General features: G+C 47.8%; 1 protein-coding gene across 3 annotated transcripts; it reads left to right on the top strand.

The window, feature by feature from the left end:
- The first annotated feature begins 2,644 nt into the window (after positions 1 to 2,644).
- LOC109768826 (serine/threonine-protein kinase D6PK) lies at positions 2,645 to 6,651 on the top strand. 3 transcript variants are annotated; one of them, XM_020327553.4, is made up of 3 exons: positions 2,645 to 3,000; positions 4,054 to 5,014; positions 5,397 to 6,651. In XM_020327553.4, the coding sequence occupies exons 2-3, from the start codon at positions 4,149 to 4,151 to the stop codon at positions 6,262 to 6,264; spliced, it is 1,734 nt and encodes a 577-aa protein (XP_020183142.1). In that variant the 5' UTR covers positions 2,645 to 3,000; positions 4,054 to 4,148; the 3' UTR covers positions 6,265 to 6,651. The 3 variants fall into 3 exon arrangements, with proteins under 3 accessions (XP_020183142.1, XP_020183143.1, XP_020183141.1); XM_020327554.4 differs by having other exon boundaries at positions 2,736 to 3,005; XM_020327552.4 differs by lacking the exon at positions 2,645 to 3,000 and adding an exon at positions 3,241 to 3,784.
- Positions 6,652 to 26,899: the final 20,248 nt, after the last annotated feature.

The following is a 26,899-nucleotide window of genomic DNA, read 5'->3' on the forward strand; positions in this document are numbered from 1 at the left end:
CGATCAGTTGCGATGCCATTACTATTTGTACCTTGTAGATTATTAGGGTTTAGGGGTTTAGGGTTTTAGGGTTAGTTTTAGTAACGACTTGCAAAGATTGTCATTTCAAAAGTTTTGACCCTCAAATATAAAATTATTCTTAGTCACTCCACACAACTATTTTTACTGACAATGATATACCATAATGATCTACGACTCAATTAAATTTACGCAATGTTCAAGTTTCACAGGAAGAACACATGGATTTTAAAGTTCATACAATCCAGCTTCAGCGTTTGTAACTTGTGAAAATAGATTCCACTGTTATCTGGCCTGCGTGCCACCGTTTACTCTTTTCGTAGTGTGTCCCTTATGTTGGTGAAAACTTTTGTGTGGTCTCGTCGACTCTGGCTGTTGGCTTTAATTATAAAGTTGGGCGTATGTATTTTCTCTAAAACTTGTGAAAATAGATTTTATACACATACATGTGCTCCCACTGTTTACAGAAGCATCATAAGATTCTAGCTCATACAATAATGACCAACGTGAACACTGACGCAATAAAGACAAATATCAAATATCAGAATGACAAGCTATATCACACATTAAAAGCTTGTTCTTGAACAAACAAGATCGCTGCAAGGACTAAACAAGAAAATCAAGTTTGCAGTTGAATCTGTACCTGTTTGCACCAAATATACTGCTACCGTGCTTCTTATCTTGATGGCTTCAATCTCTGAAGGCACAAGATGATCTCTTTTCTTTTGCATACTCAAATGATGTTTGAAGGTGGATATTCTATTTTGATGCACACGAGAGAAGAACAAAGAGGAAGCAGCAAGAGTACCATAACTAGGGCCCGGTGAATCATTTTTCCTTATCTATAAGGGCGTGTTTGGTTCAAGTTTTGAATAGTAGTTGCATTGCATACACTTCTCAATCCAGCCTGGTTGAGTAAAAACAGCCGCAAATGCGTCATCTGCAAGTTGTTTGGTTGCCTGCATCTAGGGTCCCTGCATTAGGTAATACGCAAGTGCACTTTGTTTGGTTGCCTGCATTGGCCCAAGCGACACATAAACTCGGTGTTTGGTTGCACGCATGAGGTATGATTAAGAGCTAGCACTTCACTTAGCAGACAGGGTTAAGAGCTAGCAGAGGGAATGGCAGAAGAAGTGCAGTGTGCGCCGGACAATGGCGACTACGGTGGACAGTGGTCGTGGCGCCGTGTCCGACATGACAAGCATGGAGTCCGGGACGAGCGACCCCGTCGGCGGCACGGCGAGCGACACCATCGGCGAACTAGTTACGGTGCTCGCGCAAAGACAGTCGACAGAGGAGGAGAATGCAGTGCCCGCGCCATGGTATCGTCAGCGCAGTGGACGAGAGAGAGGAGGCCGAGATGATCGACACCAAAAATGACTCGAGTGTAGTAGGGCGAGAGAGAGGAATCCAAGATGATCGACCCCGTCGGCGGCGCGGCGAACTGCGGAGGACAGAGGAGCTCGACATGGCGGCGTCAGTGCAGTAGACTGCTGCTCAAAGAGAGATGAAGCTACGATCGTCGAAACCAAAAACTTACAACACGAATGTTGTGAGAAACTGCGAGATTAGGCTGCTGGTCAAAGGAAATTTCAAATGATCGATCGTGCGCGACGAATCTGACAAAATTCATCCAGAATAGCTCCAAACGGGAAGACGGGATTAAGAACTTACGGTCGATGAAATTACGAACTGATCGCCTGAATGCAACCGTAGCATTGAGGTGCATCTTTTTCGTGTAGAGCTTACCTCGAACCGAAGCACCGTTGTGTAGATCAGAGGGAGGAGATTAGATAGGAGCTTACTGGAGGTTGAAGAAGAACTCAAGTAATCACCTCGCATCCCTCCGGTCTCCACTCGTGCAAGGGCCCACCGGCTTGCGCTCGCCTCGGCCTGGCTCGCGAGAAACTGCCGATTCCTGTGAGCCAGGCCCAGAGATGCTTTAAATTTCGTGCTATGCAGGCCCAACAGGAAAACGAGGCAACCAAACAGCCCGTTCCCTTCCCGCGCGGGCCTGGTTGGGCCTCATGCGAGCAACCAAACACGCCCTAAGTGTTTGTTATTTCCCGCTTTCACTGTTAAGGCACCCCACGGAGCAGATACACGACCCCACACGAAGAGGTAAATCGGCATACGCATTACGGATAAAAGTGAAAATAGAAATCTGTCCATACATCCCCAAATATGAATCTTGGTGCAGATCAACGGCACAAAATCTGCTGCCCCGCACTTACGTGCCCTAAATCCTCTCCGGGAATGGATAGACCGCATCGCATTGGTCAAATGCGCTTGACTCCACAAGTAGAAACTTTTAGATCAATGCCTATCCCCAAACAAACTCCTGTGCAACATGTGCACACATTTCCCCCATGAAACCCTAGATCACAAGAAGGAACGGCCAGGATGGGCCTCCCCCACCACCCAGATCTCCGCAGCAGGAAGCACACCATCCATAGCCCACAGCAGGGGGAGAAGGAAGGAAAGTGGACATTGGGCACGGGAGTCTCGGTCCGTGGGAAAAAGAACGAGAGGGAGACCACGCCCTGCACGCCGTACCCCCCCCCTCGGCTGGGGCTACCCACCCTAACCCAGACCCAGAGAGGGTTAATTAATCATCACCATCATCAACCGCGCTCGAGTAATCTACTAGTTTATGCGCCCCAAAAGCCCAGCTTTTCACCACCACCACCATCATCTTTGACCCGTCCCTCCCCCACAAGCGCTTGTCTCTTTGCAGGCTGGGCCACTGACTGACCCAGCGCCAGCAGCTCTCCCGTCCCTCCCCTTGCCCGGATGAATCCCCACACCAATTAGTACTCTCGCCACTCCGCCCGCCCCCACCTCCCTCCAGTTCCTTCCCTCCGCCATTGCCCGCCCGCCCGCACATGGCCCGCCTTCCGCGCGGAGAGGACGAATATCCCGCCGCAGCCGCCGCCGCCGCGTCTCCGCTCCCTCGACCCGCCGCCACGCGCTCCTCCTAAGGTAAGGTATGCCGCCTCCCCCGCCCGGCTGCTTGGTTTCTTCATTGGACGGCCGCCTAGGGATTTAGGGGCGGCGTCATTTTCCTCAGGTGGGGGTGGGGGATGCGGGTGCTCGTTCTTGATCTGTTCCTTCTGCGGCTTTACCGCCGCCGCCCATCACTCTCCAGATCCAATCCCGCCCCCTTTTATTCATTAAAAAACCATTTTTTATCTCTTCTTTCCGTTGCTCGCTAGCTCGCTTGCATTCAATGGGGGCGCTGGAGTTAGTGCCCCCCATGCCCTGATGTGGATGTCATGCTAGTCTGTCTCTACGTATGCGCGACACCGCATGTGTGCTTGCCGCGCTGTGACTCATATGATCCATGGCGCGCTCCATCATGCCGGCTTCTCCCTTTGGGGTGAGGGGAAAGGTGGGGGGCAGAGGGATGTGTGTGTGCGCCTTGTGACGAGCTCGCAGCTGTGCCAGGTTGCAATGCTCCCTCCTTCCTTCCTCCCCCTTTCCCCTTCCCCTCGCCGCTTTGGGGATATCTTAAAGATTCCCTTTTGTTATTAATCCCCGCGGTTCTGGCCCACTCCGCCCTATTTTTGTGGGAGCTGCTGCTGGCTCGGGGTTGGGGGTGGGGCGGGGGGCTTGTGATTTCTCCTTTCTAGCCAGGCCCTCTCTCCTCTCTTCCCCTCCCTTCTCTGGCGTCCCCTTTTGGATGCGGCGGACGGAGTAGTAGGGGCGGCCGGGTGGATGGATCTGCCCAGCGCTTAGTTGTAGCAGCTTGTGTGTGAGCCTGCAGGTGACTTCTTGGTCTCATGGGGGTTCTCAAAATGATCCCCCCCCCCCCCCCCCCCCCCCCCCCCCCCCCCCCTTCTCTTGGTGTGTAGGGATTTCTTTCTTTTCTGCCCGGCTTGTCCGGTTTAGGTTGTTGTTTCTGCCGATATTTACCTGGTGGTTTGGATTTCCTGGAATATTTCTGATCCCTTGTCTGCTTCGGTGAATTGATGCAAACAAACCCTGGTTATTTTATTGGTGTGCTGATACGCTGTCTGGGCAATTGATTTGCAGGTTAGGAGGTTGGGAATTGCTCAGTCAGCCTTATACTGAGCAGTGAGCACTGACCGGGGGTTTGTTGTGATTCTGGTCAACCGTTTGCCCAGTTCATGTCTTCCAAGCCTGCCTCCCAAAGTATGCCGGAGCAAGCGGCAAAGCCAAAGGAAATGGGGGAAGATGACAGGCAGCGATCTGCTGCTGAGGAGGTTTCAGGGGAGCCGGACCAGCAGCAAGAATCTCCAGCTCCTGTGCTGGACAAGGATGCTCCAGATCTCTCACCAGACTCTGGGGTCCTGGATGTGCCTCTAGCCCCAGAGGCAGAGTCTGATGAGTCAAAGGAGACCAAGAACTCCGATTCCAACGAGAATCAAGAAAAGAAGTCTTCGCAAAAGAGTAGTATCAGTGATAGCTTTATTTCAGCTAAAGTGAGTGATGGGACTAATAGTCTGGGTAAGACCAGTGGTAGTGCTAAGACCAGTGGTCGAGATTTCACCGAGAGTGGCAAGAGCAGCATGTGCCGTGTTAGTGCAAGCAGTGATTTGAGTGATGAGAGCTCCTGCAGCAGTATGAGCAGTGCCACCACAAAGCCGCACAAAGGGAATGATTCGAGGTGGGAGGCCATCCAAGTTGTCAAATCCAGGGAGGGCGTTCTTGGCCTGAACCAATTTAGGCTGCTTAAGAAACTGGGTTCTGGTGATATCGGAAGTGTGTATCTCTCTGAATTGAGTGGTACAAAGAGTCACTTTGCAATGAAGGTGATGGATAAAACATCTCTGGCTAGTCGGAAGAAGCTGCTCCGGGCGCAGACCGAGCGGGAGATACTGCAGTCCCTGGATCATCCATTTCTGCCAACCCTATATACTCATTTTGAGACGGACAAGTTTTCGTGTCTGGTTATGGAGTTCTGCCCTGGCGGGGACTTGCACACCCTTCGACAAAGGCAGCCTGGAAAACATTTTTCAGAGCAAGCAGCAAAGTATGCACTCTCTCTTGCTAATTACCCCGTATTTCACATGAATGATCTGTTTATAACATTCTTTGTTAGGTATTTTATCATGTGTCTCGTCTGCTTCAACATCATTTCATTATTTTTGGGCCTGATAGCTTCATGTTGCCATAGTCAGGTTGCATATGACATACTTAGTCTTTTTTACATCGTAATATATAGCATGTTTATTGTGCACAATAGAATCAGAAAGGTGCAGTATGTCGTAGAAACTAATGTGTCCCATGTTGATAGTGTCAATTGCACGTTGCTAAGTGGATCATTGTTGGATTTTCATTTGCCTATGAAAACTGTGCTGAATGCTGACAAAGGATTTAACTTATTCTTTTTTCTTTCTCTCTTGATGTTTCAGGTTCTATGTAGCAGAGGTGCTCCTTGCATTGGAGTACCTGCATATGCTTGGGATTATATACCGTGATCTCAAGCCAGAAAATGTCCTAGTTCGGGAGGATGGGCACATCATGCTGACTGATTTTGACCTCTCTCTTCGTTGTTCAGTGAGCCCAACCGTGATCAGGGGTGCAAATCCTGGCTTAGACGCGCTGCAGAGGAATAATGCAGCGTACTGCGTCCAGCCTGCTTGCATTCAGCCATCCTGTGTTGTTCCAACAACATGCTTTGGTCCTCGATTCTTCTCGAAATCCAAGTCCAAGTCAAAGTCCAAGAAGGAGAAGCCAAAGCCGGACATCGTGAACCAGGTCAACCTATTCCCTGAGATGATCGCCGAGCCAACTGATGCTCGGTCCATGTCCTTTGTCGGCACTCACGAGTACCTGGCCCCAGAAATAGTGAAAGGGGAAGGCCACGGCAGTGCTGTGGATTGGTGGACCTTCGGCATATTCTTGTACGAGCTACTGTTCGGCAAGACCCCTTTCAAGGGTTCAGGCAACCGGGCGACGCTTTTCAACGTCGTCGGTCAGCCCCTGCGGTTCCCAGAGTCCCCTCTAGTGAGCTTCTCGGCAAGGGACATGATAAGGGGACTACTGGTCAAGGACCCGCAGCACCGGCTGGGCCACAAGCGCGGAGCCACGGAGATAAAGCAGCACCCCTTCTTTGAGGGCGTGAACTGGGCCCTGATAAGATGCGCGAGCCCTCCAGACATACCCAAGCCCGTGGAGCTTGACTGCCGCCCGAAGCAGGCCCCGGCGGCAAACGGGAAGGTCGCGCCGGCCTCCAACCAGAAGGGCTCGGACAACTACCTAGAGTTTGAGTTCTTCTAGCCTCTCTTTGGTGGTGCATTATGGATCCTCCGGAACAGCAGCGCATTTGAGCTGAGGCGCCACAGAAAGAGAAGGAAGATGTAGAGCTCCCCCTCTTGGCCTGGGAAGGTACTCTCATTTGTTGTAGATTGTATGCTCTTTTCTGGAGCCTCCTCCCCAAGTTTTTCTTCTTTCCTTTTTCTTTTCCGCCATTGAACTTGTTAGCTCTCTCTTTAGTCAAATACTCTCTCTATGCATGTTAATTGCGATTTTCGGAAACCGCATTGTGGCGGTGCCTCCTGAACGGGTTTGAAGGAGCGCGCCTGTTCAGGCCGTCGAATGTAACCGCTATTTGTACCTTGTAACTGATGTTTCTTCATCCAAACATCGCTCACTTCGCGTCGCTTATTCTGCTGCTTCCAGTGTTGCTGATACCTTCGTGCTAACGGACAATGCAGCTGTTACTATCTCACCAGGACCGGGCATTCCTGTTGTATGAATATGATTGCAGATTGTGACATGTGGAGAGTATGTACGTCTCTTGCCCGGTTTTTGATGTTGTGTGAGATGAAAGAGGAGTGGTTTATACTACTCCCTCCGTTTCTAAATATAAGTCTTTGGAAAAATTTCACTATGGACCACATAAGGAGCAAAATGAGTGAATTTATACTCTAAAATGCATCTAGATACATCCGTATGTGGTTCATAGTGAAATCTCTACAAAGACTTATATTTACAAACGGAGGGAGTACATACTCTTTCACATCATGTATGCTACTCCCTCGTCTCGAAATAATTCTCTCTGATTTAGTACCTCCTCTGTAAAGAAATATAAGAGCGTTTACATCTCTGTTTTATTTCTTTACAGTGAGAGTACAACTTTGGGAGGGATTTGGATTTGCTTCAGCGAGATTTTTGCATGGGTCTTGGGTGGGTCCAGATGGACGCATCTCTCGGCTGGAGATGAACTTTCAGAACTGAACTGAATATGCACCACCAGCACTTTCACAACTCACAGAGGCCTGTTGCCCACTCCAGCCAATTTGGGGATTTTGGAGGCCATTTGGTGCCTACCTAGGAACCGTGTCTTTGCTGGAAGTTCTTCTTTTGGCGACGAGTGCCATTGCTGGAAGTTTTAAGCTGGGGAGAAACCATAAACAGAAAACCACTTTTCAGTGGGAAACATCACCCTCAAAGACAAGTCAAGTTACCACCGTCCGTTGAGGAAGGCAACTTCTGGCATGGCGGACACGCGTGTGCGTGTGTGTGACTCACCAAAGCGCGTCATCGCCCAAGATGGTATAGCCGGGTTCCACACGGAAAGTTGTTATGCCAAGCAGGCCGATATGACGACTCTGATAGAGTTGTTCTAGTAAAACGTGTCGTCGCCCAAAATGATAGGAGTCGGGTTCCGTATGAACACGGGTGTCAAATTGGCCAAAAATACGACCAATATAAAAAGTTATGGCACTAGCTTCACAATAATGCAAATACGACCAATATAAAAAGTTATGGCACTAGCTTCACAATAATGCTGGGCACTGCTCGGTATGAAATACGAGTAGTTGATAAACAAGCTCATTGATCTAGCCGTTCGGGTGTTTCGATCTTGCTTTGGTGAATTTGGCATCGAAGCACCTACTTGCTTTGATGCCCAGGACTTTTTTCTAGCTCCGGCTGGGCAAAGTCAAGAGCCAAATGGTTGGAAAGTGCATTTGGCACCATTGCGGGTATACATTGTGGAAGGCCTTAGGCTACAAGTTACAATGCTAGTCGGTTTAGCTGAAAATTCGTGTTTCCCTCAAAAAAAAAAAAGCTAAAAATTCGTGTTCAACACTCCTAACTACACCGGCTTACAGATTTGCCCCAAGTGTCATCCATGCTTGCTTTTTTTACAGTGTTTTTTTTTATCTTGAGAGGTTTGCTTTCTGATCTGTCTTACTTATTTTTTGCCATGTTCTTCTAGGACCGATGATTTAATCCTCATTTTCTTGTAATTCTTTTCCCTACCTTTTCTTGCTCGTATATGTTTTGCTTTATAACTGCCTGAGCCTGCACACAACAACGAAAGTAACCTGCACTGGGAAAACGGATCGTGTTACCACTGTCGCGGCCCAAGTGAGCGATGCCACCACTGCCATTCTTGAGGGCGACAAAGGTAAACGAGGTAGATAAAGGGCAATTTGGTGTTCACGTCATGCCAAATTATGTTGCTATGGCAAGAAATGGAAAATTGCAAATGATCCAAGTTCTTTTTTTAGGGTTGACAAATGATCCAAGTGCAACGGAATGTGGGGCAAAAGACGAAATCACTAGTTAAAGAGTACTTGTTGCAAAGATCCCTCTCACATTCCCAGGTTGCGACAAGTGACGCGCTGCATGTGCGCCACTTGTCGCAACCTGAGAGTTTTTTTTCCGTAGATTCGTTTATTCAAAACGTTTTATCTCTTTAACCGTGCGTCCAAATCTCGAACCGTTTTCACCGTTGGATTCCTCGCGTCGAGATCTTTAAAAACTAAATCCCATGTTGATAGGTTTTGACGAACTTTCTTTTCACGAAAAAAACCGGACGAAAAATCCCGACAAAAAAACCAAACCGGGAGCATGGGTTTTTCCCTTTCCAAAAGAGGCACGTCCGTGCCTCTCGCGAAACCACAACCGTGCCTCTCGTGGAAGCAAAACCGTGCCTCTCGCGGAAGAAATAAGAAGAAGAGAAAACGCGTTTTTTTCCGTTTTCGAGGAGGCATGACCCTGCCTCTCGCGAAAGCACAACCATGCCTCCCGCGGGAACAAAACTGTGCCTCTCGTGAAAGAAAAAAAACAGAAAACACATTTTTTCCCTTTCCGAGAGGCACGGCCGTGCCTCTCGTGAAAGCACAACCGTGCCTCTCGCGAAAGCACAACCGTGCCTCTCGCGGAAGGAAAAAATATAGAAAACGAGTTTTTTTTTCGTTTCCGAGAGGCATGGCCATGACTCTCTCGAAAACACAACCGTGCCTTTCGCGGAAGGAAAAAAAACAGAAAACGCATTTTTTTTCCTTTTCCGAGAGGCACGGCCGTGACTCTCGCGAAAGCAAAACCGTGACTCGCGAAAGAAAAAAAAACGCGTTTTTTCGCGAATTTTTTTTTGTCGAAAAGTTCAGTAAGACCGGTGGAAAACCGAAATGTCGAAAACCCCCGGAAAAAACAGTTAAAAAAGCTGAAATCGCGTGCGGAAAAATAAAATAAAAAACAAAATCCGGAGAGAGCGTCCAGAGCACGACACGTGGCGGGCGGCTGGGAGCGCGCCAAGTGGCGCTGATCGTTGCGAGGCTCCCGAAGGAGCGCTCGTTAATTAATTGCTCTCGGCAAAAGATCAATTCTCTGAAAGGAAAAACGGGCCAAGATGGAGAAAACAACATTGACGTGAATCAACCTACCGGCCTAGGTGCACAACGGGTAGACGGCCCATATAGCTAAGCAAAAGAAAGAAAGTTAGGAGCTCTCAGCCCATGAATCGTAGCCGAACCGGCCCAAACAGCAAAGGGCGACATTTGTTGCAGGTCTGCTAAGACATATACATACGGTACGCATGTATGAAATCCATTTTTGACTAAAAAATAGTATGGAATCCATTTTGTTTTTGCTACAAATGTATGAAATCCCTAACTTCTATCTCTCTTTCTGAAAAGAATAAAACAAGAGTAGAACCATGCATGCACGCTGTCCTATATATGTATAGCATCTTCATAAAAAGAAAATCAAACCATGCATATTTTCTATATCTAAATAATTAGTAACATTGATATATTTCACTCGACATGCAAACATGCTATCTCAGTATGTAACATGCATGGGAACATGGCCCACCTCAATGTATAGACATGCATGAGAATTTTCATTTTATTATGTTATTTATATTAATTTTTTACAATTATGTGATAATCATTCCTATGAAGCTTAAACACAAACAAAATAGGGTAGCAGACCATTTGCCGTCGTACAATCGCACTGTGGTATGGCTACAACCTATGACTAGACCATCATGTGTTGAGAAGCTTCTACCTCTGAATTGTCACCATATTACTATGGAATAAATTTCTTCCACCCGCAAAAAAGGGCCAAGGTATCATCACATCTACTAGTTTATTAAGAAAGAAGGTTATACATCATCAAAGAACCCGCAAAAGAAAAGGAACATCACCAAAGAAGTGAATAAGGTGGCTTCGGTCTCTTCCTCACCATGGCGACGCCGCTGAGCCGAAAGCCTCGTCTACTTGTCGTTCTTTCTGAGCAGTAGGCCTTATGTTTCCCGTATCTGGCGGTTGTCGCCTCTCCCGGCGTCGCCGGCAAGTGGGACAAATTTGGGTTGGTACAAGGTTGGTGGCCCGACGGCGGCAGATTTGGTGTTTTCCCCTGCAACATCGGCGGGATGCATCAGGTCTGGATCCAGGTTGGCTTGGGGAACACCTTCGCCTGACATGCCACATTGTCAAGTGCCTGTTTTGCAGGTCTGGTCTTCGGCTCACAACGCCTACAAGGCTATGGCGCTGGCCTGGTCTTCGGCTCACAACGCCTACAAGGCTATGGCGCTGGCCTGGATTTTGGTTTGCTGGTGCTCTGCCTCTTTCCTCGATGTGCGTCTCAGCGGCACTGATGGTGGATGACGATTTCAGATTTGGTTGTTTGCAGGAACCCCAAGAGACTTGTTTGTGCTATGTTTTATTGATTAATATAATGTGTGCGGTTAAAAAAATACAAAGCCAAAGCGGTACGAACCAAGTAAAAACCTTAAGAATCTAATGATCACCGACCTAACACTACAAAAAAAAGACACATCCGTGACATTTTGGGCCGAACGAATTTTTTTTCGGTCATACATATGATACTTCTATGACGATAATTGTGACAAAACCCGGTATCATCATAGATGTGGTGGGCTTCTACTTCTATGACAAAAAATCATGACAGAAAATGGGCTTTTCGTCCTGGGCGGGCCGGAGACGCAGCTGCAGGACATTCTTTGGGCCGTCCATGACGGAAAAAACCATGGTAGAAGCGAGGGGGAGGAAAATTTCGGGGAGTTCCCGGTTACGGTGGGAGGTCGGGGGCCGAGCGATGCGCATTTCTCTCGTACACGTACGCGCGCGTGTGCGAGGCGTTGGCTCTAACTGAACCCGAGCGAGGCGTTGGGCTCTAACTGAACCCGAGCGATTGCACTGCAGGCTACGCGTTACTGAACCCGAGCGATCGATCGATGGCTGTTAACTGAACCCGATCGAGCGATTCCTTCGCTACTGCTGCTAATTGAAGCCGATCGATTGGATGAACAGTGAGCGGTGGCGTTGCCTCTGGATGAACAGGACCCCGTGGTGTGGAGGGCTGGATGAACAGTAGACGGTGGAGGGGTGCCCGTGGAGGGGTGGTTGAACAGGACCCCGTGGTGTGGAGGGCTGGATGAACAGTAGACGGTGAAGGGGTGCCCATGGAGGGGTGGTTGAACAGTAGCAGGTGGAGTAGCGTGCGGTGGAGGCTGGATGAACAGGAGCCCGTGGAGGCTGGAAGAGGTCGACGGTAGCCCGTGGAGGCTGGAGGAGGTCGACGGTGGAGATGAACAGTATCCCGTGGAGTCCCGTTTTGCGGTACGCCACACCCCTCCCATGAACAGGACCCCCGTTTCGACCGTAGGAGGTCCGTTTCATCCTTTTACGGTACGCCACACCCCTCCCGATCAACAGGACCCCCGTTTCGACCGTAGGAGGTCCGTTTCGTCCGTTTTGTGGTAGGCCACACCCCTCCCGATCAACAGGACCCCCATTTCGACCGTAGGAGGTCCGTTTTCTCCGTTTTGCGGTACGCCACACCCCTCCCGATCAACAGGACCCTCGTTTCGACCGTAGGAGGTCCGTTTCCTCCGTTTTGCGGTACACCACACCCCTCCCGATCAACAGGACCCCGTTCCGAACGTAGGAGGTCCGTTTCCTCCGTTTTGCGGTACGCCAGGCCTCGTTTCCATCGCCTGTTCCGTCCAAGCCCTCCTGATGAACACGACCACGCATTACGGTCCGACCCAGCCGGTTGGCTCCCACGCGTTCCGTTGCCTCCCGATAAACACAACGCATTCCGTTGCCTCCCCATGAACACGACGCATTCCGTTGCCTCCCCATGAACACGACGACGACGCTGTTTCTCCGTTCCGACCCAGCCATGTACACGAGCCCTGCCCGTACGTATGCGCGAGTAGGCGTTCGAGACCCCGCCCGTATGTACACATACGTGGCCGTATTTTCTTTCTTGCACCATGGCCGCTGTACGTACGTGTACATGCTACGTGCGCGCCTCTACTACGACACGTACACGCCTCTACTACGACACGTGCGCGCCTCTACATGCACCAGTATATATGTACGTACACGTTCGCGACCAGAATGACAACGCTACGTACGCTTCGACCAGGTGGATCCCGACTGTCAGGCACTTCCTTGCGTGCGAAGATGTAGCTGGTGGGTCCCAACAGTCAGGGGGGCGAATCGTTTTTCTGCCCGGACGCACTTCTTTGCATGCGAAGATGTAGCTGGTGGGTCCCAGCAGTCAGGGGGGCAAATCGTTTTTTTGCCCGGACGCACTTCCTTGCGTGCGAAGATGTAGCTGGTGGGTCCCAGCAGTCAAGGGGAAACTTTTTTTCGTGAAATACGGTGGCCCGTCCGGTGGGTCCCCGCTGTCAGGTGGAGGAATCATTATTTTGCGCGTAATAAGGAGGCACTTCCTTGCTGTGGCCGTGGACCCAGCTATCAGCCTCTCCATGTACAGTCCACGTCCGATGGAAGTCGTTTCTTGACCACGTTGACCACGCCGCGCCGAGAGCACCACGCCGGTGGACGACGGCGAGGACTTGGTAGGGGACGACTCGGAGCCGGGGAAGACACAACAGTAGATGCCCACACGAAGAGGAGTACGAGGGTTCACTGGTTCGACTGCGGTGTGAGGCTGCTGTCGCCGCAGAATAACAGGGGGTGTGGGTGAGTAGAGGGATGGCCTGGCCAGCGGTGGGAGTAGTAGGGGACGGTGAGGCCTCCCCGGCATCACAGTCGGCCACGGGAGGCACGAGCACGCGGCACGACCGACGCTGGTTTGGGCGGCTGGAGCAAGAAGACCAGAGGTTGAAGAAGCACTACGGCCGTTGGATGAACATCGTACGGTAACAGGAGCTAGAATAATTCATATTGACTAAGTTGACAAAGCCTCCGTCCCCGTCAACTTGGTAGGCCCACAAGTCAGCCTCCCACTATGCTGGGTTCCAGCTGGCAGGGGGAGTATTTATTTTTTTGTGCGTAATAAGGAGGCACTTCCTTGCGTGCGAAGATAGCTGGTGGGTCCAACATGTCAGCGGGGGGCACGTTATTTTCGCGAAATACAGAGGCCCTTCCGGTGGGTCCCAGATGTCAGGTGGAGGAATCGTTATTTTGCGCGTAATAAGGAGGCATTTCCTTGTGTGCGGCCGTGGACCCAGCTGTCAGCCTCTCCACGCACAGTCTACTTCCGATGGTGTCGTTCATTGACCACGTTGACCATGCCGCGCCGAGCGCATCCAAGGTGGTGGACGACGGCGAGGCCCCGGACAGCAACGAGCCGGAGATGGGAAGACGCGGGAGTAGAGTCGCAGACGGAGAGGTGTACGAGGGTTAACTGGTTCTAGTGCGGTGTGGTTCGGCAGTCGATGGAGAAGAACAGGAGGTGTGGAGGGGTGGAGGGATGGCCTGGCCAACGGTGGAGTAGCGCTTCATAGCGAAGCGTGCTATGTAGAGCTGCTAGCAGGAGGAGGCGGGAGGTGGTCCCGGCGGCGCTGGAGGAAGAAGACGAGAGATTGAAGATGGATGCCGGTCGTTGGATGTAAATCCAACGGCTAACATGTCAGAATCATTTGTTGACTAAATTGACAACGACTTGCGTTGGCTTCGACCTATTGGCCCCACATTTCATCCTCCAAAAATGTGGCACGTATTCAACCCATTTTTTCAGAATTTATAATTTTTTTTTTGCGCGGTAGAATTTACAGTCAATTTGATCTTTTTTTTGAATTACAGCCATTAGCTGGGCTGGGTGAACAAATAATGTAGCGTCCATGCGGCCCATTTATTTTATTTTCTAAAAAATTACAGGCCATTTGCACTTTCTCGAAATACACGATTTTGCTAGGCTGATTCTAATTATAATGTTGGGTTGGACCAGCAATGTTATCAAAAAATAAAAAGGGGCTGAGCATTTTGTTATAAATATATTTAAATAATAAGTCATATTATTACCTTCGTCCTTAAATCTTACCAAGCTTTTGTACACAATCACTAGGATTTTCGTGCCAAAACAATCCAGGATTTTATTTGTTAAGAAATTATTTTTATAAGTTAATAAGATGTGAGATATTGTTTTCTTACATATGTAAGTATCTGTTAAATATATGATGACAATACAAATAATATATAATAACATATAAAATAATTTAAAAATATATAATATAGTTAGAAGGGAAACATAAGTTGGACCTGGTGTTCCTATTTTTATATAGAAAAATAGAATATACCTCTGCGTTTTCTTCAAAAAAATACATAAATTGGGCTGCCAAAAATAAAACCTCGGATGGGAGGTCCATAGGCCGGTCGATACATGACGGCCCTAAGAAAATACAAACAGGCCTATGGACCTCCCATCCGAGGTCGTGGGCTGCGCATGTTAAAAATGAAAGCCTAGACGGGGCAGCCCAAAACCACGTCCAACATTTGCCAAAACTTCTTCCCTCGTTTTCTCTGTGTTTCGCACACTCGACATTGTGTGGGCATTTTGACTGTGCATCATATGAAAATGTGCTATGCATGAATGTTGATCAGCATGATGTTAACTGGCTGGTAGTTCCATTTTCGACAATGAATAAAACTTCCAACATGATGTTAACCCTGTTTGAAAAGGCCGTGTTAATATAAATGCTCTGCCTCTGAAAGTTGCAGTTTCTTATCTGAAACTGAACTTGCAGTTTCTTATCTGAAACTGAAACTTGCAGTTTCTTCTCTGAGAATCACATTGTCTACACTTTTATACTCCTATGAAACTACATTTTTTAAGTGCTAAAAATAGATCTCTAGAATTCATAAAATACTTCATATGCTCAATACTGCAAATCTGAAATTCAAAAGACATTCATATCTGAAAGTACTCTCAAAATACACAACACAAAACACAATTCACAACCTGCAAATACTGACAACCCTAAGCTCCTCCTGGCAATTCACAACCTGCCCGACTATTGGGCTGGGGGGGCAGCTCCCTCCTATTCCTCGGCGGCAGACAACCGCCCCGTGAGACGATGTGAACAGCGAGGGAGACGATGGCGGGGAAGCGTCGTCGGGCCAACTGCTTTTGTCCTCTTGCAGTTGGATTCGGTCGACGAAGACTCCACCGGCTCGCTCTGGCAGGACACCTCACAAACGGCACCTTGTAGATGCTCGATCCTTCAATCTCTGGTGGATGCTCCATCTGGGATCGATACTCCCACCACCGCTCCCTCACGATCGGATTCGGTGAATCTGTTTGCTCCATGGCCCAGAGGATAAACTCTATGTACTCCGGCGCGACTCCCTCCGGGAGTATCGCCGCCTTTTCGCTCTATTGCAGATATTTGGCCATGGATGTCGCCGTCGCCGCTAGTTGGTCCTTGTTGTCAAACCAAGACTGTATCTCCAACATCCTAGCTAGCTTCACAGGGTCGCCATCTGCGATCCTCACGTATCGGTTGTACTCCTCCATCGATCTACTTCTCCATAGCACCTTCACTCGCCGGCGGTGGTTTTTGAGTGGAAGAGGAGAGGAGCAGCGCTGGTTTTGGATTAGAACGGGAGAGGAGCGACGCTGGTTTTGGACTGGAACAGGAGAGGAGGGGCAGTGGTTTTGAAATGGGAGAGGAGAGGAGCGGCGCTGCATTTAGATTGGAACAGGAGAGGAGCGGCGGTGGTTTAAGAGGAGAAGAGCGGAAGATCGGCGCTGGTCTTGGAAGTATTTTTTTTTGTTGTTTTGCGTATTTTGGGTCAAAGTTTGACCACGTACTGTATTTGACAAGCAAAATGTGAATGCATGTCACCAAAAATTGTATCGTTTGGTTCGTATCTGAATGTACTTTCAAATTATATTATTTTTGCAACGTATAACATATATTTTATGTGCGAAAATCATGGTCAATTATGACCCAGAATAAAAGGGAGACTAGTTAATGTGGGGTCGCTTTCTTAATTGAAGGGTAAATTGATTTTGATTTTGATCCAGTCACAGCGCGCCGGCCCTCTCGTCCAATCCTAAATCGCTGCCGCACGCTCCTCTCCCTCTTCTCCATTGCAAAACCACCTCCTCTCCTCTCCATCACCTCCATTCCAAAACCACCGTCTCGCCTCTCCCTCTTATGATCTTCTCCATTGCAAAACCACCTCCTCTCCTCTCCATCATGTCCATTCCAAAACCACCATCTCGCCTCTCCCTATTCTGATATTCTCCATTGCAAAACCACCTCCTCTCCTCTCCATCATCTCCATTCCAAAACCACCGTCTTGCCTCTCCCTCTTCTCTATTGCAAGACCACCGTCTCTCCTCCCATCTTCCAAAGCTAGCACCGGACCACTCAGAAGGACATCTATGAAGAGGATGCAGCAGCGAATCAGGCAAACCGCCGCCGGCGACCAGGCAAAGTTAGCCAGGTTGAAGGAGATCCTTAGTTGGTTTGACAATGAGTGGGAGATTTCGAGGACGGTGCGGGCCATGTGGCAATGTATGCGAAAGAGCGAGACGACGGCGATGAGGGCGGCGATGTACATGTACTCCTCGGCGGCAGTCACGCCGCAGTCCTCCGAGTTCATCGATTATCTCCTCTGGGCGATGGAGCAGACAGATTCGCCCGAGGCGACAGTCAGGCGGAGGTGGTGGGCGTACAGGTCGAAGGTCGAGCACCCAGAGGATAACGAATCGATCGAGTATGGTGTGCCGTTCGTGAGGGTGCAGAGCTAGCCGGAGCCACAGGAGTATTCGTTCTCCCACCGCAAGAGGAGGCCGGATGGCGTAACGTCGCTTCCCCGCCGTTCTCCACGGTTCCCTCGACGCTCGCCTCGTTTCAACGGCGGCGGTAGGGTTTAAGGTAAGCTTCGCACTAACCTAATCTTCCACCTGCTCATGCTTACAATCAGTGTGACAGCTAATGAAAGTCATGCTTACAATCAGTCTCCGAGTACTACGCCAATCACCCTAAAATAGCTCTGGACCTTTGGGTCAAAGTTGTGACACAGTGTACAAATAAAGAAAAATAGATTGATGCTTCTTTCAGAAAAGAGTACTCCCTAGAAAACTGCCAATCTAAGCTACTAGTATTTGGTTAGATGATTTGCTGCCGAGAAAGAGCCGTCCACAGAGAGCGCCACACATCCCACTGGTGGTGGTGGATGCCAATGCGTGCATGCAGCATGGTTGGTGTCGGTAATTTTTACTTGGCACACCTCGCACTCTGCATATATGCCGGTTCCATACGTACATTTGTGCAGTTCCACCAAAATGCAGCTGAATAACCCTGTTTGCACAGATAATGAAAAAGCGTGATTACATTATAGTGGCACTAGTTGATGAAACACACAAAATAAATAGAAGAAAATATTGCGATAGTATCATAGTATGCCATGCTGCGAGGGCGAGATGGGCCCTGCGACGCCTCATACGGTACGCATCATACTGGACATCGTCCCAAGTCTCCCAGATACACCTTCTACCAGTGATGAACATCAGTGTACAGCGGTAGTACAAGGAGGCGCCTTGAGACATTCAAATCTTTATTTTTTGGACATATCAACTAAAATTAAGCACCCCAGTTTGCAGAAACGCTTAAACATTAACAATGGGACTAGTTGATGAAACATACATTAACAAAGAGAAACACTTTCTTTATCTACATTGGGAATGAAATGATAGAGATGACACTCGCTCTATTTTAACTGTATTATTACTTCATTTTATCAGTGACACTAGGGTCGAGCAGGTGGCAAACGAGGTGTACCGTGCGTCACAAGGATGGAGGCCGGGGGTGCTTAGACTGGGATGCTGAAGCTGGCTCTTTCAGTCACCAACATGGATGATTCAATTCATGGGACCTTTTGGTGCAGTTCACCTAAATGAAGCAATGTCCCGTGAGCTAGCAGCTTCTTCTTCAATTTTTTTAAGAAAAGGGCTCCAGCCCCGGTTCCATTTCCATCAGAAAACGAAACCCACAGAGCTTCTTCTTCATTAGTTGCAATAAAATTGAGCAACATCAAGGTTGGTTGTGAAGCTCCTGGAATGCTCAACTATAATTTGGATATCATTTGTGCAGTTCAACTAAGATCGAGCGTGAAATGTATATCTTTGTTTGCACAAAAAAGGTGGAAAGGAGGGTGACTAACAAGTGATGAAACTGTTGGGGAACATAGTAATTTCAAAACATTTCCTACGAACACGCAAGATCATGGTGATGCATAGCAACGGGAGGGGAGAGTGTTGTCCACGTACCCTCGTAGACCGATAGCGGAAGCGTTAACACAACGCGGTTGATGTAGTCGTACGTCTTCACGATCCGACCGATCAAGTACCGAACGTACGGCACCTCCGAGTTCAGCACACGTTCAGCTCGATGACGTCCCTCGAACTCTGATCCAGCCGAGTGTTGAGGGAGAGTTTTGTCAGCACGACGGCGTGGTGACGATGATGATGTTCTACCGACGCAGGGCTTCGCCTAAGCACCGCTACGATATTATCGAGGTGTAATATGGTGGAGGGGGGCACCGCACACGGCTAAGAGATCAATAGATCAATTGTTGTGTCTATGGGGTGCCCCCTGCCCCCGTATATAAAGGAGCAAGGGGAAGGCCGCCGGCCAAGGAGGAGGGCGCGCCAAGGGGGGAGTCCTACTCCCACCGGGAGTAGGACTCCTCCTTTCCTTGTTGGAATAGGAGAAGGGAAGGGAGAAGGAGAAAGAAGGAAGGGGGCGGCCCCCCTCCCTAGTCCAATTCGGACTAGTCCATGGGGAGGGGTGCGGCCACCCTTTGGGGCATTTCTCTCCTTTCCCGTATGGCCCATTAAGGCCCAATACGAATTCCCGTAACTCTCCGGTACTCCGAAAAATACCCGAATCACTCGGAACCTTTCCGAAGTCCGAATATAGTCGTCCAATATATCAATCTTTACGTCTCGGCCATTTCGAGACTCCTCGTCATGTCCCCGATCTCATCCGGGACTCCGAACTCCTTCGGTACGTCAAAATACATAAACTCATAATATAACCGTCATCGTAACGTTAAGCGTGCGGACCCTACGGGTTCGAGAACTATGTAGACATGACCGAGACACCTCTCCGGTCAATAACAAATAGCGGAACCTGGATGCTCATATTGGCTCCCACATATTCTACGAAGATCTTTATCGGTCAGACTGCATAAAACATACGTTGTTCCCTTTGTCATCGGTATGTTACTTGCCCGAGATTCGATCGTCGGTATCTCGATACCTAGTTCAATCTCGTTACCGGCAAGTCTCTTTACTCGTTCCGTAATACATCATCCCGCAACTAACTCATTAGTTACAATGCTTGCAAGGCTTTATAGTGATGTGTATTACTGAGTGGGCCCAGAGATACCTCTCCGACAATCGGAGTGACAAATCCTAATCTTGAAATATGCCAACCCAACAAGTACCTTTGGAGACACCTATAGAGCATCTTTATAATCACCCAGTTACGTTGTGACGTTTGGTAGCACATAAAGTGTTCCTCCGGTAAACGGGAGTTGCATAATCTCATAGTCATAGGAACATGTATAAGTCATGAAGAAAGCAATAGCAGAATACTAAACGATCGTGTGCTAAGCTAACGGAATGGGTCAAGTCAATCACATCATTCTCCTAATGATATGATCCCATTAATCAAATGACAACTCATGTCTATGGCTAGGAAACATAACCATCTTTGATCAACGAGCTAGTCAAGTAGAGGCATACTAGTGACACTCTGTTTGTCTATGTATTCACACATGTATCATGTTTCCGGTTAATACAATTCTAGCATGAATAATAAACATTTATCATGATATAAGGAAATAAATAATAACTTTATTATTGCCTCTAGGGCATATTTCCTTCAGAAACATGCATCAAATGAAAAGAAGCATGTTCCTTATCTAAATGGCAATCCTACAAGGACAGTAGCAATTTCTAAAGCACTGGCATTGCTAGATATTAGTGTGGGCATTAGGATTAACTATGACAACCGTTAAATACGACATTACTTTGGGCACGGGAGAGTAGGCGGACCAGGACAGTTGCATTTCTAACGAAAAGAACCAACTTATCTTAATGGGAAATTTTAGCAGGACATGTAAAGAAGTGCCATTGATTCATATTACTGGAGGCATTACATTGAAAACAACATTGGTTTAACGTGTCCTTACTTTTAACAGTGCGACTGCTACATTTTACCAGTGGCATTACATAAGAGTGGCTCGGGGCAACAAACATCAGAACAGGATATCTGGGTTGGTCCCATTTTTGTTCGGTATAGCCACCTTATACTGTGTGAGGCTAGCAAATCTAGTGCTGGACTTACTCTGTTGACTTGTCCCCCAGTCCCCACTTTCTTTCCTTTTTCAACCAATAGATCGGGTTTATATTGAGTTTGTACTGCGTTTCCCTTTATTTCCCTATTAGACCTAGAGACCAGTTGGATAGCCAGTCTCTGCTACTTTTCGCCCCCATTATTTCCTCTTTCGACCAAGTCCTAGATTCAGGTAACAAATCCTCCCCCACCCCGCCCCCTTTCTTCCTTGTTTGAACCAAGTAGTACTAGATTCGAGTGCGTGAACTAGTTTTACCTCTTAAACGTAAAAAAATTAGGTGGTTTTCGAACAGCCGATCGATCCTATCTACGAGGGGGCCTGAGAAATAGTAAAAGATACAAATGCAGCGACGTCAGGAGCTCGGGAAGTAGAGCAAGGCTGGTTCGAAGGAAGTTATACCTGATGGTCGCCGGGATGTCGCTAGGTGGGCGGCGGGAGGCCGGATCTGCCCACACTACGGCAGCGAGGAAGAAGGGGTCGGAGGCCCTCCCTCGCCAGCGGTGCTTGGGAGAGAACGACAAGGCAGGCTGATCGGGACGTGCCCAGCAGTGGGTAAGAGCCGTCGCGAAGGACGATCGCGTGAACGTTGCACCTTCTCACCTTCCCCGGCGGAGAGGATCCGGCTGGATCTGTGACCAGTGGTGAGCAGAGAGAGAGAGAGAGTGTGGCCACCGCTGTCGTGTTTAGATCTGGAGAGGCCGAGACAGTGTGAAGAGAGCAACACTAGCAAGCAAGCGCGGAGGCTCTTGCCTATATAGTGGAGTATTACTAGTTTTCTTTTGTCTATCGGAGCCGGCTTGACCTCGTCAATGACTGTCGAGAAGTCTTCATGCACGTGGCCGGAGGCGCAGTTGTCGTCATTTTGATCTGAAGCGCCGGATTATAACATATTGCTGGAAATATGCACTAGAGGCAACAATAAAATGGTTATTATTGTTTTTCCTTGTTCATGATAATTGTCTGTTGTTCATGCTATAATTGTATTAACTGGAAACCGTAATACATGTGTGAATACATAGACCACAACATGTCCCTAGTAAGCCTCTAGTTGACTAGCTCGTTGATCAATAGATGGTTATGGTTTCCTGACCATGGACATTGGATGTCATTGATAATGGGATCACATCATTAGGAGAATGATGTGATGGACAAGACCCAATCCTAAGCATAGCACAAGATCGTGTAGTTCGTTTGCTAGAGCTTTTTTAATGTCAAGTATCTTTTCCTTAGACCATGAGATTGTGCAACTCCCGGATACCGTAGGAATGCTTTGGGTGTACCAAACGTCACAACGTAACTGGGTGGCTATAAAGGTGCACTACAGGTATCTCCGAAAGTGTCTGTTGGGTTGGCACGAATCGAGACTGGGATTTGTCACTCCGTATGACGGAGAGGTATCTCTGGGCCCACTCGGTAAAGCATCATCATAATGAGCTCAATGTGACCAAGTGTTTGGTCACGGGATCATGCATTACGGTACGAGTAAAGTGACTTGCCGGTAACGAGATTGAACAAGGTATTGGGATACCGACTATCGAATCTCGGGCAAGTAACGTACCGATTGACAAAGGGAATTGTATACGGGATTGATTGAATCCTCGACATCATGGTTCATCCGATGAGATCATCGTGGAACATGTGGGAGCCAACATGGGTATCCAGATCTCGCTGTTGGTTATTGACCGGAGAGTCGTCTCGGTCATGTCTGCATGTCTCCCGAACCCGTAGGGTCTACACACTTAAGGTTCGGTGACGCTAGAGTTGTAGAGATATTAGTATGCGGTTAACCGAAAGTTGTTCGGATTCCCGGATGAGATCCCGGATGTCACGAGGAGTTCCGGAATGGTCCGGAGGTAAAGATTTATATATGGGAAGTCCTATTTTGGCCACCGGAAAAGTTCGGGATTTTTCGGTATTGTACCGGGAAGGTTCTAGAAGGTTCTGAAGTGGGGCCCACCTGCATGGGGGGACCCACATGAACGTGGGTAGTGGGGGCAAGGCCCCACACCCCTGGTCAAGGCGCACCAAGATCCCACCTTAGAAGGAATAAGATCATATCCCGAAGGGATAAGATCAAGATCCCTAAAAAAGGGGGATAACAATCGGTGGGGAAGGGAAATGATGGGATTTCTTTCCCCCACCTTTGCCAACGCCCCAATGGACATGGAGGGTAAGAAGCCAGCACCCTCCACCCCTATATATAGTGGGGAGGCGCATGGGAGCAGCACCCCAAGCCCTGGCGCCTCCCTCCCTCCCGTGACACCTCTTCCTCCCCGCTTGCGCTTGGCGAAGCCCTACCGGGATCCCGCTACTTCCACCACCACGCCGTCGTGCTACTAGATCTCCATCAACTTCTCCTCCCCCCTTGCTGGATCAAGTAGGAGGAGATGTCCCCGCTCCGTACGTGTGTTGAACGCGGAGGTGCCGTCCGTTCGGCGCTAGGATCATCGGTGATTTGGATCACGACGAGTACGACTCCATCAACCCCGTTCTCTTGAACGCTTCCGCGCGATCCACAAAGGTATGTAGATGCACTCCCCTCTCTCTCGTTGCTAGATGACTCCATAGATTGATCTTGGTGATACGTAGAAAATTTTAAATTTCTGCTACGTTCCCCAACAGTGGCATCATGAGCCAGGTCTATGCGTAGATTCTATGCACGAGTAGAACACAAAGTAGTTGTGGGCGATGATTTGTTCAATTTGCTTGCCGTTACTAGTCTTATCTTGATTCGGCGGCATTGTGGGATGAAGCGGCCCGGACCGACCTTACACGTACTCTTACGTGAGACAGGTTCCACCGACTGACATGCACTTGATGCATAAGGTGGCTAGCGGGTGTCTGTCTCTCCCACTTTAGTTGGATTAGATTCGATGAAAAGGGTCCTTATGAAGGGTAAATAGCAATTGGCATATCACCGTTGTCGCTTTTGCGTAGGTAAGAAACGTTCTTGCTAGAAACCCATAGCAGCCACGTAAAACATGCAACAACAATTAGAAGACGTCTAACTTGTTTTTGTAGGGTATGCTATGTGATGTGATATGGCCAAAAGGATGTGATGAATTATATATGTGATGTATGAGATTGATCATGTTCCTTTAATAGGAATCACGACTTGCATGTCGATGAGTATGACAACCGGCAGGAGCCATAGGAGTTGTCTTAATTTATTGTATGACCTGCGTGTCAATGAAAACGCCAGGTAATTACTTTACTTTATTGCTAACCGTTAGCCATAGTAGTAGAAGTAATAGTTGGCGAGACAACTTCATGAAGACACGATGATGGAGATCATGATGATGGAGATCATGGTGTCATGCCGGTGACGAAGGTGATCATGCCGCGCCTCGAAGATGGAGATCAAAGGCGCAAGATGATATTGGCCATATATGTCACTTTATGATTTGCATGTGATGTTTGTCATGTTTACATCTTATTTGCTTAGAACGACGGTAGCATAAATAAGATGATCCCTCACTAAATTTCAAGAGATGTGTTCCCCCTAACTGTGCACCGTTGCGAAGGTTCGTTGTTTCGAAGCACCACGTGATGATCGGGTGTGATAGATTCTAACGTTCGCATACAACGGGTGTTGACGAGCCTAGCATGTACAGACATGGCCTCGGAACACAAGTAAAACACTTAGGTTGACTTGACGAGCCTAGCATGTACAGACATGGCCTCGGAACACAAGAGACCGAAAGGTCGAACATGAGTCGTATAGTAGATACGATCAACATGGAGATGTTCACCGATGATGACTAGTCCATCTCACGTGATGATCGGACACGGCCTAGTCGATTCGGATCATGTATCACTTAGATGACTAGAGGGATGTCTATCTAAGTGGGAGTTCATTAAATAATCAGATGAACTTAATTATCATGAACATAGTCAAAAGGTCTTTGCAAATAATGTCTTAGCTTATGCTTTAGTTCTACTAAGATATGTTCCTAGAGAAAATTTAGTTGAAAGTTGATAGTAGCAATTATGCGGACTGGGTCCGTAAACTGAGGATTGTCCTCATTGCTGCACAGAAGGCTTATGTCCTTAATGCACCGCTCGGTGTGCTGAACCTCGAGCGCCGTTTGTGGATGTTGCGAACATCTGACATACACGTTTTGATGACTACGTGATAGTTCAGTGCGTAATGTTGAACGGTTTAAAATTGTGGCACCAAAGACGGTTTTGAAACGTCGCAGAACATATGAGATGTTCCAAAGACTGAAATTGGGATTTCAGACTAGTGCCCACGTCAAGAGGTATGAGACCTCTGACAAGTTTCTTAAGCCTGCAAACTAAGGGAGAAAAGCTCAATCGTTGAGCATGTGCTCAGATTGTCTGAGTACTATAATCACTTGAATCGAGTGGGAGTTAATCTTCCAGATGAGATAGTGATGTTTCTCCATAGTCACTGCCACCAAGCTATTAGAGCTTCATGATGAACTATAACATATCAGGGATAGACATGATGATCCTTGAACAACTCGCGATGTTTGACACCGCGAAAGTAGAAATCAAGTAGGAGCATCAATTGTTGATGGTTAGTAAAACCACTAGTTTCTAGAAGGGCAAGGGCAAGAAGGGATACTTCATGAAACGGCAAATCAGTTGCTGCTCTTGTGAAGAAACCCAAGGTTGAACCCAAACCCGAGACTAAGTGCTCCTGAAATGAGGGGAACGGTCACTGAAGCAGAACTACCCTAGATACTTCGTAGATGAGAAGGTTGGCAAGGTCGACAGAAGTATATTGGATATACATTATATTAATGTGTACTTTACTAGTACTCCTAGTAGCACCAGGGTATTAGATACCGGTTCGGTTGCTAAGTGTTAGTAACTCAAAATAAAAGCTGCGGAATAAACGGAGACTAGCTAAAGGTGAGATGACGATATGTGTTTCCAAGGTTGATGTGATCAAGCATCGCATGCTCCCTCTACCATCGAGATTGGGGTTAAACCTGAATAATTGTTATTTGGTGGTTGCGTTAAGCATAGACATGATTGGATTATGTTTATCCCAATACGGTTATTCATTAAAGGAGAATAATGGTTACTCTGTCTATTTGAATAATACCTTCAATGGTCTTGCACCTAAAATGAATGGTTTATTGAATCTCGATCGTAGTGATACACATGTTCATGCCAAAAGATATAAGATCGTAATGATAGTACCACATACTTGTGGCACTGCCACTTGAGTCATATTGGTATAAAACGCATGAAGAAGCTCCATGTTGATGGATCTTTGGACTCACTCGTTTTTGAAAAGATTGAGACATGCGAACCATGTCTATTAGTATATATGCATGAAGAAAGTCCATACAGATGGATCATTTGGACTCACTTGATTTTGAATCACTTGAGACATGCAAATCATACCACATGGGCAAGATGACTTAAAGGCCTCGTTTTCAGTAAGATGGAACAAGAGAGCAACTTGTTGGAAATAATACATTTGATGTGTGCAGTCCAATGAGTGCTGAGGCACGCAGTGGATATCGTTATGTTCTTACTTCACAGATGATTTGAGTAGATGCTGAGAATATTTACTTGATGAAACACAAGTCTGAATTATTGAAAGGTTCAAGTAATTTCAGAGTGAAGTTGAAGATCGTCGTGACAAGAGGATAAAATGTCTGTGATATGATCATAGAGATGAATATCTGAGTTACGAGTTTGGCACACAATTAAGAAATTATGGAAATTGTTTCACGACTAATACCGCCTGGAACACCATACTGTGATGGTGTGTCCGAACATCATAACTGCACCCTATTGGATATGGTGCATACCATGATGTCTCTTATCGAATTACAACTATCGTTTATGGGTTAGGCATTAGAGACAACCGCATTCACTTTAAATAGGGCACCACGCAATTCCGTTGAGACGCACCGTATGAACTATGGTTTAGAGAAACCTAAGCTGTCGTCTCTTAAAAGTTTGGGGCTGCGATGCTTATGTGAAAAGTTTCAGGCTGATAAGCTCGAACCCAAAGCGGATAAATGCATCTTCAT

Source organism: Aegilops tauschii, chromosome 5, assembly GCF_002575655.3.
Source record: "Aegilops tauschii subsp. strangulata cultivar AL8/78 chromosome 5, Aet v6.0, whole genome shotgun sequence".
Lineage (NCBI taxonomy): Eukaryota > Viridiplantae > Streptophyta > Magnoliopsida > Poales > Poaceae > Aegilops > Aegilops tauschii.

What these genes read in the sequence shown, in the direction of transcription:
- LOC109768826 (XM_020327553.4), top strand. Translation starts at nt 4,149, where the DNA reads ATGTCTTCCAAGCCTGCCTCCCAAAGTATGCCGGAGCAAGCGGCAAAG. An exon ending in TTTTCAGAGCAAGCAGCAAA is followed by an intron (nt 5,015 to 5,396) that starts GTATGCACTCTC and finishes TTGATGTTTCAG; the next exon opens with GTTCTATGTAGCAGAGGTGC.